Source organism: Arachis ipaensis, chromosome B02, assembly GCF_000816755.2.
Source record: "Arachis ipaensis cultivar K30076 chromosome B02, Araip1.1, whole genome shotgun sequence".
Lineage (NCBI taxonomy): Eukaryota > Viridiplantae > Streptophyta > Magnoliopsida > Fabales > Fabaceae > Arachis > Arachis ipaensis.
The window spans coordinates 108,450,699-108,464,450 of NC_029786.2; the positions used below are offsets into that span (position 1 = coordinate 108,450,699).

General features: G+C 34.3%; 4 protein-coding genes across 14 annotated transcripts in view; 2 read left to right on the forward strand and 2 right to left on the reverse strand.

Annotated features, from left to right (window-relative positions):
- Positions 1–2,731, forward strand: part of LOC107626475 (nuclear pore complex protein NUP160) — an 11,138-nt gene extending 8,407 nt beyond the window's left edge. For 3 of the 10 annotated variants that reach the window (XM_016329363.2, XM_021116754.1, XM_021116753.1), the window contains exons 20-27: positions 175–303; positions 445–553; positions 790–861; positions 977–1,100; positions 1,192–1,299; positions 1,467–1,607; positions 1,778–1,951; positions 2,032–2,282. In XM_016329363.2, coding sequence (XP_016184849.1) covers positions 175–303; positions 445–553; positions 790–861; positions 977–1,100; positions 1,192–1,299; positions 1,467–1,607; positions 1,778–1,951; positions 2,032–2,073 — 899 coding nt within the window. In that variant the 3' untranslated portion in view covers positions 2,074–2,282. Of the gene's footprint in view, positions 1–174; positions 304–444; positions 554–789; positions 862–976; positions 1,101–1,191; positions 1,300–1,466; positions 1,608–1,777; positions 1,952–2,031; positions 2,283–2,591 lie in introns of those variants that run through there. The other 7 variants (XM_021116752.1, XM_021116755.1, XR_002358241.1 and 4 more) reach the window with 6 other exon arrangements.
- Positions 2,994–4,738, reverse strand: LOC107626476 (zinc finger protein 593). Of its 2 annotated transcripts, XM_016329364.2 has the most exons (4): positions 4,495–4,738; positions 4,312–4,417; positions 3,999–4,061; positions 2,994–3,314 (listed from the first exon to the last, which is right to left on the reverse strand). In XM_016329364.2, the coding sequence occupies exons 1-4, from the start codon at positions 4,577–4,579 to the stop codon at positions 3,212–3,214; spliced, it is 357 nt and encodes a 118-aa protein (XP_016184850.1). In that variant the 5' UTR covers positions 4,580–4,738; the 3' UTR covers positions 2,994–3,211. The 2 variants fall into 2 exon arrangements, with proteins under 2 accessions (XP_016184850.1, XP_020972419.1); XM_021116760.1 differs by lacking the exon at positions 3,999–4,061.
- Positions 5,436–6,269, reverse strand: LOC107628078. Its single transcript, XM_016330887.1, has one exon. It carries the CDS (start codon positions 6,267–6,269, stop codon positions 5,436–5,438), a length of 834 nt encoding a protein of 277 aa, XP_016186373.1.
- Positions 8,450–9,658, forward strand: LOC107628079 (F-box protein At5g07610-like). Its single transcript, XM_016330888.1, has one exon. It carries the CDS (start codon positions 8,450–8,452, stop codon positions 9,656–9,658), a length of 1,209 nt encoding a protein of 402 aa, XP_016186374.1.

A 13,752-nucleotide genomic window follows, 5' to 3' on the forward strand; every position in this document is an offset into this window, starting at 1 on the left:
GGGTAGCTTTTCTTTATTAGTGTTTTGTTTTTGTTTTTTCTTTACTTCAGTTTCCTTTCTTCATCTAAACTCCCACTTATTAACTTCTATATTAATGCTTTCTTGTAAAAAACTAAATATTGTTTCCAATGTTGCTTGCAGTTTTAGTGATATCATTTTCTAACTTTGCTGCAGCAGCTGATAATGATGCTGAGCCTGAAAGGTGGCAGTCTTGTATTGATGTTGAAAAACTCGAGAATGAGTTTGTGCTAACTTCAGCAGAGTATAAGCTATCGCTGGTAAATGTCAAGTGGACATTTTCTGGTTAGTATACTTTCTCATTCTTTAGCTTTATGTGAAGCATATGATCATTGCAAGGTTTGCCTAATAATATGAGGTTTCAGTACTGTTTGTTTTTGTTAGATATCAATTTGAACGATGTTTCCCCTTTTCGTTTTTCTTTAGGAAAAGATGGAGCCCTATCAGATTTGGCTGAACTTCTTGTCAACAATAATTTGTATGATATGGCCTTCACGATCCTTCTCAGATTTTTCAAGGGTTCAGCACTGAAGAGGTGGACATACGCACTTAAGTTGCATTTTATTTTATTTTATTTTATTTTATTTTTTTGCGAGTAAAGGGAGGATGTCAAATGAGAGGAGCAAATATTAACTCTTTATATCATCCATGTATATTCAAGATTGAAATTCATGACTTTCTTTATACGATGTTTTAAACCTTGAAAAACCCATATTCAATTTTTTGTGTGTATTGCTATACTTATATATGTAACACTGGTTTCTGTTTTAGGGAATTGGAAAGAGTTTTATCTGCTATTTCATTGAGATGCTGTCTTGATAAAGTAGAATCTACTTGGGTTGAGTAAGATAACCTAACCATACTTTTTTTGTCACTTTTTTTTTGGCACATACAGTATCTTATTTTATTTCTGCTTATTCTGCATTGTATAATCTATTCATGTTTTGGATGATTTCAGGGAACATGGCCATTTACTGACGTCTTCTAAGCTTGAGATGGTTGTCCATGGTTCACCTGTTACACATCACACAACTCCACAAACTGACGGTAGTAGTTGCTGGGCAACTCTGAAGATTTACCTTGTATGCACATTCAAAACTTGTGGTCTGTTCAAATATGTTTTTCTGTTTCCATGTTTCACCCTTTCTTTTTGGAACTGCTCCTAAATTGCAGGAAAAATATAAGGAATTTCATGGGAGATTGCCTGTTATTGTTGCCGAAACTCTTCTACGTGCAGATCCTCAGATTGAATTGCCCCTTTGGCTGGTTCAGTTGTTCAAGGTGATATTCTCGGCTGAATTTGTAGTCACTGATTGCTCGTATCAAAATCTTGTTGTGCAAAATGCACTATATAAATTCTGTTTTCAAAACTACCTAAACATCTCCACATGAATATCTGCTCATGAATTTCTCTGATTTAATTGTGATATTCACTTCACCTATGACAGGAGGGACAAAAGGAAAGGATGTCCGGTATGAGTGGCCGGGAGTCAAATCCTGCATCTTTATTTCAGCTTTATGTTAGCTATGGTCGATATACAGAAGCTACTAATCTTTTGCTCGAATGCATACAATTGTTTGCTTCAGTGGTAAATTAATCTTTTCTGTTATTTATGGAAACTACTAGCGGTAGTATGTCAAACTTGTATGATTAGGTGCTATGATTGCTTAATTTAATTGGTAATTACTATTTTATCCTCATAATTTTGATGGCATGATGCTAATGATATTGTTTTCGACTAATGTAAACCTTCTGCAGAGGCCAGCGGATATTATTAGAAGGAAAAGATCCTTTGCTGCTTGGTTCCCATACACGACAATCGAGCGCCTACTATACCAACTTGAGGAATTGACTAGAAAGGGTCACATGGTAGAACAATGCGACAAGCTCAAAAGGATGCTTCTCAGTTCTTTGCAAAACCATCTAAAGACAGTAAGCTTATGTCTTTTCGATATTTTTTGTTTTTCTACTAGGCACTGAATTTTCTTCTCTTATTTTTCTCTGCTTTTCAGCTAAAGGTGGACTCGGAAGATGCAATATCTGTATCTTCATGATTACTAGCTTGTTGGTTAGTGGTTACCAGATGCTGTAAGGGTAGCGATACAAGTATATTCACTATTTCTTTTTTATGACACTTCCTAAAGATGATTACCTCTGTTAACTGGTCTGTCTTTACGCTTATGCCTTTGGTGGTTTCTTTTTCTTTTTGTTCCTTGCACTATGGTCTAGTTCTTTCCTATGAGTTACAATTTCTCTCTTGAACAGACGCGTAATCCAGCAAATAGAATAATCCATGTAAATTTGCCCCATCTAACTGTAAATTTGGCAGTAATAATCCATGTCCATGCATACTTGTCTAAAACTTTGTATGTGTATTATAACCAAGACATATTTAACTGTGGGCTAGCTCGGCATAATCTCGGTTTGACTAATTGTAGGAAAATTTTCACCACAGAATGAAGAGTGAATGATTGTACATCCTTTTTTGTTTCTCATGCTTTCGGTATGCATTGGATTATTGGAATGATCCTTTTAACATTAATGACTGACCCTTTAGATGTAAGACAATAAGAAATTCTCGCGAGTGGCGAAAGGAGACGATACCTTTACGATTCTGAAAATACTGAAATTAACGAATAGCTGTGTTTGCCGTAACTTGACTTAACTAGTGTTAAATCAGCGTGATATTTTCAACGAAGTTACATTTACTTCCGATGGTTACACAATTATGCGTTTTATTTGTATGTCGTTTATATCTTCGTCTAAAGAAAAATCGTAAATAAGATTGCCAAATAAATTGACAGTTCGTCATTGCACAAAATAAGATGAAACCTTACGTTCAAGGGCAAGCAATATAGGGAAGATGATTTGATTAATCCATAAATATTCGTATTTTTTCAACAATTACCTATTAAAATTAAAAAAATAGTTAAATGATATTAGATTATTGGACAAATGTGACCAAAGCACAGTATAAGTCAAATCGCTTTGGTAACATTCCAGATGATACAGCTTTGTGGTTAACAATGAAAATATAACGCGCTAAAATAACAACCTATGCAGAAACGAGAACAAACATAATATATTGGTAGAAATAAGATAACATCTATAGCATCATAACATATCAACTTAGCATCCAATCTCATTACACAAGGCTCAAAATTTGTATAATCAATTTGTCCCATAAATAAGTTACATAGACATCAACTTTGGTCCATTGTCTGGCATTCCCATTCCAGCAGCTAGTTCAGCATCAAGTTGAGTATGAGGTGCAGGACCCATCATTTGTTTTACACTGCACAAACAATCAACACCAGAAAGAATAAACTACCATTCCTACCAATAATAGTTCAAAATGCTGACAAAGGTAAAGACTCATATGAAGTTAATAGCTGGAAACCGTTAGATAATTTAATATATTTGATTAAATTGTCATCTAATGGTTCTCAACTATTAAGACAACTACATGTGAGCTTTCACCTCTAACAAATCTACCTAAATGAACGAGACTAACTTTGTACTCACAAAAGATGAGTAAACTACAATTTCTACTAGTAGATAGATTTGTCGGCGTTCTAAATTTTCATGGATAGAAATTGTAGTTTACTCTATCAGAAACGATATCATTCAAAGCACACCAATTTATAGAATGTGCGAAAGCTGGTAGCATTATTGTTTTTGCATATACCATGGTCATCAATATAGGGAAAGCTGAACTATGTGTGTATGTGTGTGTAATAGTGTAATAGTATATACACTAACGTAGGTGAGCACTAATCAAAGTCATTCAGCTGATTATTAAACACACTCATTCAGAACAGAACACTTCAAAGCAAGAGTAGTACAAAAACTAAAAGCAATAATTCAATCTAATCACCATAACCATTACTACAAAAGGAGATTCTTCACCAGTGAAGAATAGGATTCTTCCAAATCAAAGGATGCAAAGAATAGGAAAACACAAGCAAAAGTATCATACCGCTTCTTGTGTTTTTTGGTCTTAAAATGCTCATCCCTCACAGCTACATTGGAAAAATACCGACTGCATATTATATCAAAAGAGTAACTATACTTCAGCATCCCTAACAAATAAACATGACAATATAAAACAAGTAAAACGTGAATTGATGAACAACAAAGCAATTTCTTATTCACTTTCCCATCAATTTGATAGCGAAGTGTTCTACTAGCAATTCAACCCCAGAAAATAAAATAAACAAAGTTGCAAACTTTGAAGTGAAAAACATTAAACAACATGAAAAAAAGCAAGTATAATGGAATTAGTTACAGACTCGCAGTGAAGGCAATAGTACTGTCCCATCCCAGGCAAATCTTCATCAACAGGTAAAGGTCTCTCTTCATCAGCCTTGTTTAGCTGATCGTAAACCATGTCATCACGTTTTCAATTGTCAAAGAATAACAACGAAAATCGAATTTCGGAAATAAAAATCGAACAAAAAAAAAGAAAAGGATATCTTTGATGAGGAATTTGGTGCGGCGTGCGGTTTTGTGAGAGTATCTCCTTTTCTTGATGCTCCTGTGCGGACATTTACCCCCCATTTTTGGCGTTCCTGAATTGCTCTAGGGTTTTTGAAGCTGAGTTCCTCTTCCACACCCAGCCTGTGAATTAGGGTTTTTTGTTTTCCCCTTTTTTTTTAAGTCTTCAACATCTTTAACACCTGTTAAATTTAAACGACACCGTTTTCATTTTTTTTGGTTAGGGTTTAAATGTTTAATACTTACTTTATTAATGTTTGCCTTAAAAGAAAAGCTTTACCTTATTGTAATGTATCTTAGTGCCTCAATAAAAGTCTTTCTTATTTGGGTGAAGATTAGGGATGGAAACAGGTCAGGTCAGGTCAGGCTTTGCTCTTATCAGGTCTGACCTGTCATGTAGTTAATTGGTCTGAGTTTGACTTGTAGTTTGTTATAGGTTTTTTTTAAAGTATTAAGCCTGTTAAAAGGCCTGCTAATTTTTTTTACAAAAAATAAAAATATTATTTAAAAAAATATTTTTTAATAAACATATTTATATATAAAATGTCATATTTAATATTTATAAAAAAATTTTAACTTTAAAGTATTTAAAATATATAAAATTATTTATAATTAAATATAATAAATTTAAAATACCTCATTATTTTGTTAATAATAAAAAATTATTTATATATATTATATTAAAAGATCCTGACAGGCCAGACCACGCTAATTAGTGAGCCTAACCTATTAACATAATAAGGCTTTTATAATAGCCTGAGCCTGTGCCTATTTTATAACAGGTCAGGCTGCAGGCCCCTGACAGGCCGTCTAGCCTTTTTCCACCCCTAGTGAGGATGAAATGTCTCGATAAATCATGCTAGCAATAAAATATATCTTTTAATTTTTTTTTAATAATTATTAAATAATTTTTTATTTATTACTCATACCCCGTCTTGCTTGGACTGTAAGCAGCGTTTATGAGGTATCTCTTGCCTTCGACTGACTTAAAACGAGCCATGAAATTCACAGCCATATGTCTGATACAGTAAGCATAGAACGCTCTAGAAGGATGCCAATCACTATCATCGGAGCTGAGGGCGGCCTTGATGGCCTGCGATCTGTCAGAGATAACCAGCAGGCCATCTTGTGAGGTGACATGGCATCTCAGATTAGTAAGGAAGAATGACCATGATTCGGTGCTCTCGAACTCGACAATGGCAAAAGCAATAGGCAGGATGTTGCTGTTGCTGTCTTGTGCCACCGCAATAAGCAACACTCCACCGTATCTGCCATATAGATGTGTGCCGTTGACGGAAACAAACGGCTTGCAATACTTGAACGCCTCAACACATGATGGAAAAGCCCAAAATACTTTGTCGAACATGCTACAGTCGCGGACTAGGTGTTTATCGTAGTACGGTCCGGCTCGTAGAGCACAAATGGTTCCAGGAAAACAACTTTGCAGTGCATGAAGCAGTTTCGGCACCTTGTTGTATGACTCTTCCCAATCTCCGTAGATCTGTGCAATTGCCTTCTGCTTCGCCATCCACATCTTTCTGTAGGAGGGTTTAAAGTGATAGCTCGCTCGGACCGCACCTTGCAGCACCGGAATGCTGACGAAGGGGTTGGATTGTATCAACGGCAATATGACCCTGCAGATGAGAGTGCTATCCAACTGACGATGGTCTTGGAACATGATGGGTGCTAAACAACTGTGCGCTCCACCAACCCTCCGAATATCCCTAACACAATAAAACAGTATTGGTTCCATGGGCGGAGCTTAGTTAAGACAAAAGAGGCCATGGCCCCCAAACTTTTTATAAAAAAATTAGTAGTATTTCTTCAAAAAATAAAAAATAGTTAAGTTGGCTTAAATATTTTGCTTTTATTACACAATAGTTTTTAGTTTTAAACATTAAAAACATGTTGGATTGTGATTTGTTGACTTTCACAACACATCAAAATTAAAAGATAAAATCAAATCAAATAAAAAAGTTATCTAACAAAAAACATAAACATAAAAAAAGATCATCTAACAATCAAATCAAATAAAAAAAATTATTTAACAAAAAAGATAAGAATAAAAAAAGATCATCTAACAAAATAAAAGATAAAAATCATCATTATAAAAAATACGATACTTTGCTAGCAGCTTCTCCATTCGCATTTCGCAGCTCTCTATCCAACAAGCAATACTCCTTCTACCTTTGAGTTCAAATATAAAAAATTAGATATTTTTTATTTAATTAATTTAATATTATTTTATATTTTACTGCTTATTTGATTTAATTTTAGTAACAAACTTAAAGAATAATTATATTTATAAATTTTATTTTAATATAAATATTATTATTAAATTTTTATGTTAAATTTTGGCCCCTCCAAAATTTTGTTTCAAACTCCGCCACTGATTGGTTCAGCCATATCTCAAACCTACTTAATATATTGCACAGAAGTACTCAAAAGCACAATTACAGTTGAACTTACCAGTATTCGAGGTTCTACCGAAGGGCCACACGGAGGCTCCATTGACTCCCATTCGTAGCTTGACGGCACTGCACATGGTACTTTAATCGGTCCAATTCGATCACCTGGTAGTCAACACTCCTGCGAATACTGTAGTTCTTCACACCCTGCAACACTGCATCTCGGCATTTGAACCTATGGCCAACCCGAAACTCTACCCCACCGTCTAGGTTATAATCCTCTTCTCCCGTATCAGAAAACGGAGTCCTCTCATGCATGGCGTCCAGATCCAGACTATAATAGCGACTTGGTACTGCCGATAGCGCCGGAATTGGGTGAGGTGGAGGCAAGACATGGCGCGCCACAGTTTGGGTGAGCGCCTCCGGTACAAACTCCTCCTCATCGTCCCCTTCGAAAGAATCACTGTCGGCACTATCCGCCACTTATTCTTCGTCTGACTCCTCGTTGCCCTCCTCCGCCTCATCTATTGGAATGGCCACAAGAATGGGTGGTGGTGCGAGAGGTTGGTCGTCCTGTACATAGGTCGAGTGTACAGAACCACCACGACCAACATCTCCAATCTCGGCGGAAAGCTCCATCACCTGTTCCGCCATGATCCTCCCATGGATGTCAAACATGAGTCGCACATGCTCGTCCCCTAGAAGTCGAAATAGTCAAAATTGGAAAACTCCATTACCCATGGGTGCCAGCAACCTATACCCACCCTTCCGACCTCCCTTGTTTCTGTACCATCCATGTTGCTCAATATCAAACTCTTCAACTCCGACAATGTACTTACACGTTGAGTGCGCAACAGTATCGGATTCTCACACCCAAATATCACTCCGTTGTTGCCATTTTTCACACGACAATTGGGATAAACACACACAACTATGTATTCGTTGTAACTGGCTATTGTTGCCTTGTTTTCGTGAAAAAAGGGGACAGAAGAAGATATGAAATGTGTGTGAAGAATGCCAAGAGTTACACATCCTTTTATGGTCGTTGAAAATTTGTCTTATTGTATCTTGTTTACATTGTAAACGAAATACGTGCAAAATTATCTCGTTTACAATGTAAACGAGATAAGTAAGGGTAGCGTATTTTAGTAATCAGCAGTAGATTCGAAATAGGTATCGTGATCCATCCATTTCATTTTTTATAATGTTATTATTTATATCATTTTATGAAGGATATGTTGTCTTCTTATGTCTTTTCATCTGATAAACACTACAATATTATCGCTTCTTTCTATATAATTGTCCTGAGTCTAAGATTGTAAAAATCGAATCGGTCAATAAACCGATAGAGTTAGAAGTTTAAAGGGTTAAAGGTTTAACTGAAGTTAAATTGGATATAATAAAATAGTATTATTTGTCCTAATCCCAAGGCTAATCATATTTTTCGTTACATGAATCAAGTCTCACCATCAATTGCATCTATATAATTGAGATTCGGTCATTATTGTGTGTGTGATCATTAATAATGCATAGTGTGGTGGAAGACAAGGATTTGCTAACGGAAATCCTTCTCCGGTTGGCGGTTAAAGACTTGCTCCGATACAAATGCGTGTGCAAAAAATGGTTGTCTGTGATCTCCGAGCCCCAGTTTTGTAATCGGCACACCCTTGGACTATGCCGCAATCACAAACTTTATGCATCTGGAATGTTGCTCCAAGAAACAGAGGATTGCCTCATCCTTAAGAAGGCTCGCATAACCCCATTCACCAATAACAGCAACAACAGGTTCACCTACCTCCATCTTCATAATGAGTTTGATGGACTACTTTACTATCGTATTCTTCAATCATGCAATGGTCTACTACTCTGGGATAGTGCTCCAATACAATGGCCTTCACCACCCTACGATGTGGAAGTTAAGAAATTTCTCCAAGGATGCCGTTATTTTTATATAAGCAATCCATCAACCGGTCATTGTGTTCGTATAGACCAATTTGGCTATAAAATTCATCATCCAAATTTTTCTAATCCAGTTCTTATCTTTGAACCTTGGAAATCTCCTCACTATAAAATTATCTTTTTCGCTAAAGTCGTAGAACTCGCAACCAATAAGATGAAGATGAATGTTTATTCATCAAACACGGGTTCTTGGAACAAAGTTGATGTTCTTACTTTTCCAAATGATATTCGCTACTTCCGTAACAATGGTGTTTATTGCAATGGTGCTATACATTGGTACGATGTTGTTGATGATCGAAGTAAAGTGTATTTCGATATTGATGGGCTTTGCTTTAAAAATTATTTTCCAGCGTTACCAATACCACCAGTACCACCTTATTATAAGCAGCTTGCGGAGTTGTATTTAGGAAATAGTGGAGAGAATCTATACATGATTGTGCAAAAGAATGATGACCCGTTAAAGTTAATTTATGGTATTTGGGAGTTAAAAAAAGATTATAGTGAATGGATTGTTAGATTTCATGTAGATCTAACTACTTTCGAAGCAGGTACTTTTGATGTTGATGCATTTGATGTTGTTAGGCAACCACCAAATGATGAACACGAACAGGAAGATTCAATACTTGCAATTCTAATAATTAATCGTACAAAATTAGTGGCTTATAATTTGAAGGATCATAGCTCGAGAATTCTCTATGAAGAAGATAGATTCTATCCACCAAGTTTTCATCATCACTACTTTGAGACTTTGACAAGTATTCTACCGAGTTATTAGTAATATAGAATAATAAGATCTTTTTTTTTTCAGTTTTTCCATGCTGGGAAGATAGGTTGATGCACCTCATTCTATTTGGTGAAGTTTTATTTTCTTGGATATGTTTTGCTATTTTGATATACTTCGATAGGATACCATAAGATTGAGTTCTTTTACCGGAATAGTCTAAAAATTAAAGAAATATTAAATCCATTGGATGTATTTGTTTTAACCTTTTTTTTATTATTATTATAATAAAAGATGGATTAAGAGCACCTACAATTGGTGACTTCCTCTTTCACTTTTTTCTGACATATAGGAACTCTAACCATTAGAGGAGAGAAGAAATGAGTTCCCGCACAAAGATCAAGGTAAGAGAGTCCCTCTAAGTAGGGACTCAAATTAACCAATAGTAACTTGCATATTATTGAAAAAAATTAATTATATTAATTTTAAGTATTTTAATTAATTAATTAAGTGGGACCACAATAGGGATTAAAGTTAGTTCCTCCTAATGGAAAAGAGAGAAATGCTTTGAGTTCTTATTTACTGTTTATGACGCAAAAGTTGATGTGGAGTTACTTTTTATGACAGGTGGGCCATAAACAGGAACTGTGATGAGTTCCTACCGGAGATGGTCTAAATGAATAATCTGAAGGATATGAGAATTGGGTTTTTTAGGCAACATGAAGAGACGGCGTTTCGGGCTTCACATTTTTTGGGTAATTAACTAATTATAGTAAGATTTTTGCTTTTTTATTGAACTACAAGTTTCAACAACTTACACTTTTCAGCCCAAAATTTTTTTTGTTGATGTTGAAAAAAAAATAATGAATGTAAATATGAGAACCGTAAACCAATTTAGATCAGCCTAAATATTATTAGTTTATTAGTTCGTTTAACTAAGTATTGGACAGGGGCGGGGGCAGGGCGGAGCTACATAGAGAGAAAGGGGGCAACAGCCCTCCCTTCTAATTTTAATTTTTTACATGTAAATTATATGTAAATTTCAGTTTAGCCTCTTTTAAAATTTTATTTTAGTCTTATTTTATTGTATAAATATTTTTGGCTCCCTTTAATATTTCATTTAGCTCTCTTCCTGGTATTGAATATTTGAATTTTGTTTTGTGCATATAATAATTTGTTGGCTAACAGCAAACTCTTAAATAAAACTTTAATTAATACCGAATTAGTCATTGATTTATCAGTGGAAGGGTATCGTGAAAAAAAATACGAAATTCGTATTTCATGAATATTCCGAATGTATTAAAGAAAATAAAAACATAATCAAATGTTTATCAGGATTAGGTATATTGAAAGGTAAGTAAAATGCTAGATATGACAAAACATATATAAAAGGTTGGTTTATAAAGTATTATAAAATTTTGAAGAAGCACTTTTTGATTTTGACCCATGTTGCACATTTTTATTGAGGAAGAGTATAGAGTATAATCACGTACATCACAATCAGCATATGATGAAATATTATGAAAATTGAAACAACATAACGGGTTTCCTGGAAGTGTGATTTGGTCCATTTTCATTAAGACACAAACCATCATTGTGTCCAGCTTCTCAGAATCTGCTTATTCTGTTATCATAACTTCCATTCCTAGACAAATTTTACTTTTATTTTAGTCTCTCTCTCTCTCTCTCTCTCTCTCATACGTTTATACACATTTTCTTTTTGTTGATTTTGTAGCCTATGAATGAGTTGTTTGTGTACACTGTTCATAATAATGTATGAGTATCACCAGGGACGGATCCAGAAATGTTATCATGGGGGGCCAATAATATATATAATATAAAAATATATGCAAATAAATTATAATGTAAGATGCATTACAAAAATATACTGATAGAGAATATATATTTAAAATACAAAAAAAAATGTGTACTTTTTACTAACGAAGTGGTACACGTCGATTCTTCATATCATAAAATTCATCGATAATAGAATCTGTGTCAAATCTTTCAGCAATCTTCTTCTCAATGTAAATCAAAAGACAATTAGCAAGCAATTCATCTTCCATTTTGTTTCTGAGTCTATTCTTCACAATATTCATAGTTGAAAAAGATCTCTCAGTTGTAGCAGTTGAAACAGGAAGAGTTAATACCAAGCGAATCAAACGATCAATCAAAGAATATGTTAAAGACTTTCCTGTCTTCGTTAATCCTTGACATAACTCCGAAATTGTGCACAAGTTAGTTAATTCAACATGATTAGGAACATCAAGTTCATAATGTTGAGCTTGCATTCTAATGTGAAATTTCTCTTGGTCACTGAAGTCACCTGGATAAAACCGTTCTACTAATTCACATACTTTGTTGACACTGAAGAACTTATAATTATCTCTGGGATCTAAAGTTGAAATTAAAGTAAGCAATTCCACCATATTATCATTGAATCTTCCATTAAGCTCTTGCAATTGTGTATCAATTACAGCAAGAAATAAATTAACTCGGTAATGATGCTCCACTGAAATTTGATCAACAATTTTGCGAGTTCGGCCTCTTCTAGGAATATGCAATGCATTCATATTAGGAACTTCAACTTCATGTTTCTCACAAAATAATATAACTTCTTTTATGAAAGCCTCCCAACTTGATTCTCTCATTCTTTGACAACATTATTAACATTCTGATTACAGGAAGCTAAAAGCTTAATTAACTCAATAAAATTTCCCCTATTCAAAGATCCAGGACTTTCATCATCGCCTCTAAATGCACATGCTTGAAATGCAAGCCATCGAATAGCATTAATAGATGTCTTCAATCTTAAACGGTTATTTGCAATAGTTTCATCACTATGCCTATCAAGAACTTTGTCTATATGCTTAGATTGAGCCATTAAATCATCACAAGATTTCACACATAAATTATGGGGAGAATTAGGAATAGAACCCTCGTGACATACAAATGCACAATTTACCCCATTGTTTACTTTCTTCCAATTACTAAATCCTAACTCTGAAAATGCATTTTTTTCCATCATTGCGAGCACCATAATGTTTACCAAACAAGTAGCAAGGCAAACAATAAGCAGCATCTTTTTCTGGTGAATATTCTAACCAACTTGAAAATTTCTTAAACCAAGAAGATTGAAAATATCGACGGTGATTGTTATTACCAGAAGCTGGATAGCTAATATTTGTTGGTTGGTATGGCCCAGCTATTATGTATGCTCTACGAATCTTATCACGTTCATTGACATTATACTGCCAAATTGGACGTCGCTTTCCAGGATCCCTTTCTAGTAAAGAGATATCAACATCTCTTTCTAATCTTGGTACTTTGGTTTCATGTTGATGTGTATTTTGAGTAAGATTAGAGAGCTCACTTACTTGACCTTCTTGTGAAATAAGATTAGAGGGTTGACTTGTTTGAACTCCAACATCATCAGTAACTTTTCTCTTAAAAATTGCATCAATTTTACTTTGCTTTCTCATCATAAAATATTCTAGTTTTTTTTACCTGAAAAAAAAAAAGAACTCAAATAATTATATACTTATATAAATAAACAAAGTCTAAGTATATTTTATTAATTAAACATCAATTTGTCTATGTTACTATGTAAATACAAAGAAATAAAATTATATTATCTCATAATAAAAAATAATTTTATTAATTAATAATTTTATGTAATTATATAAAAGAAGTAATAAATAAAATAAATACCTTGGCAGTTGGCAGTTGGCACCTTGCTTTAGTTGATATGAATATGATTGAAGACTTCCCTACAGAGACATGACCTAACGAGGACGCGGCGTGACTTGTGACTTGTGAGGAAACAAAAGGATTAAGAAAGAGCCAAAGAGGGAATACGAAACGTGAAGAAAGATAACTAATTTTAAGGATTTAAAAATTTTAAAAACTATTTGGGTTGGTTCACTGGTTGGGCACTTGGACTTCTAACTACTACTTTTTTTTTAAAAAAGCTGGGGGGGCCAGGCCTCCACTTGCCCCCCATGTATCCGTCCCTGAGTATCACTAATCTTTTTATTTATCATCGTAAAAAGTAATGACTAATTCTGTATGCATGTTTGTTTTCATTATTTAATAAATTTGATCTTATATTAAGATAAAAAAAATTGATTTATCACTATTAACAAAAT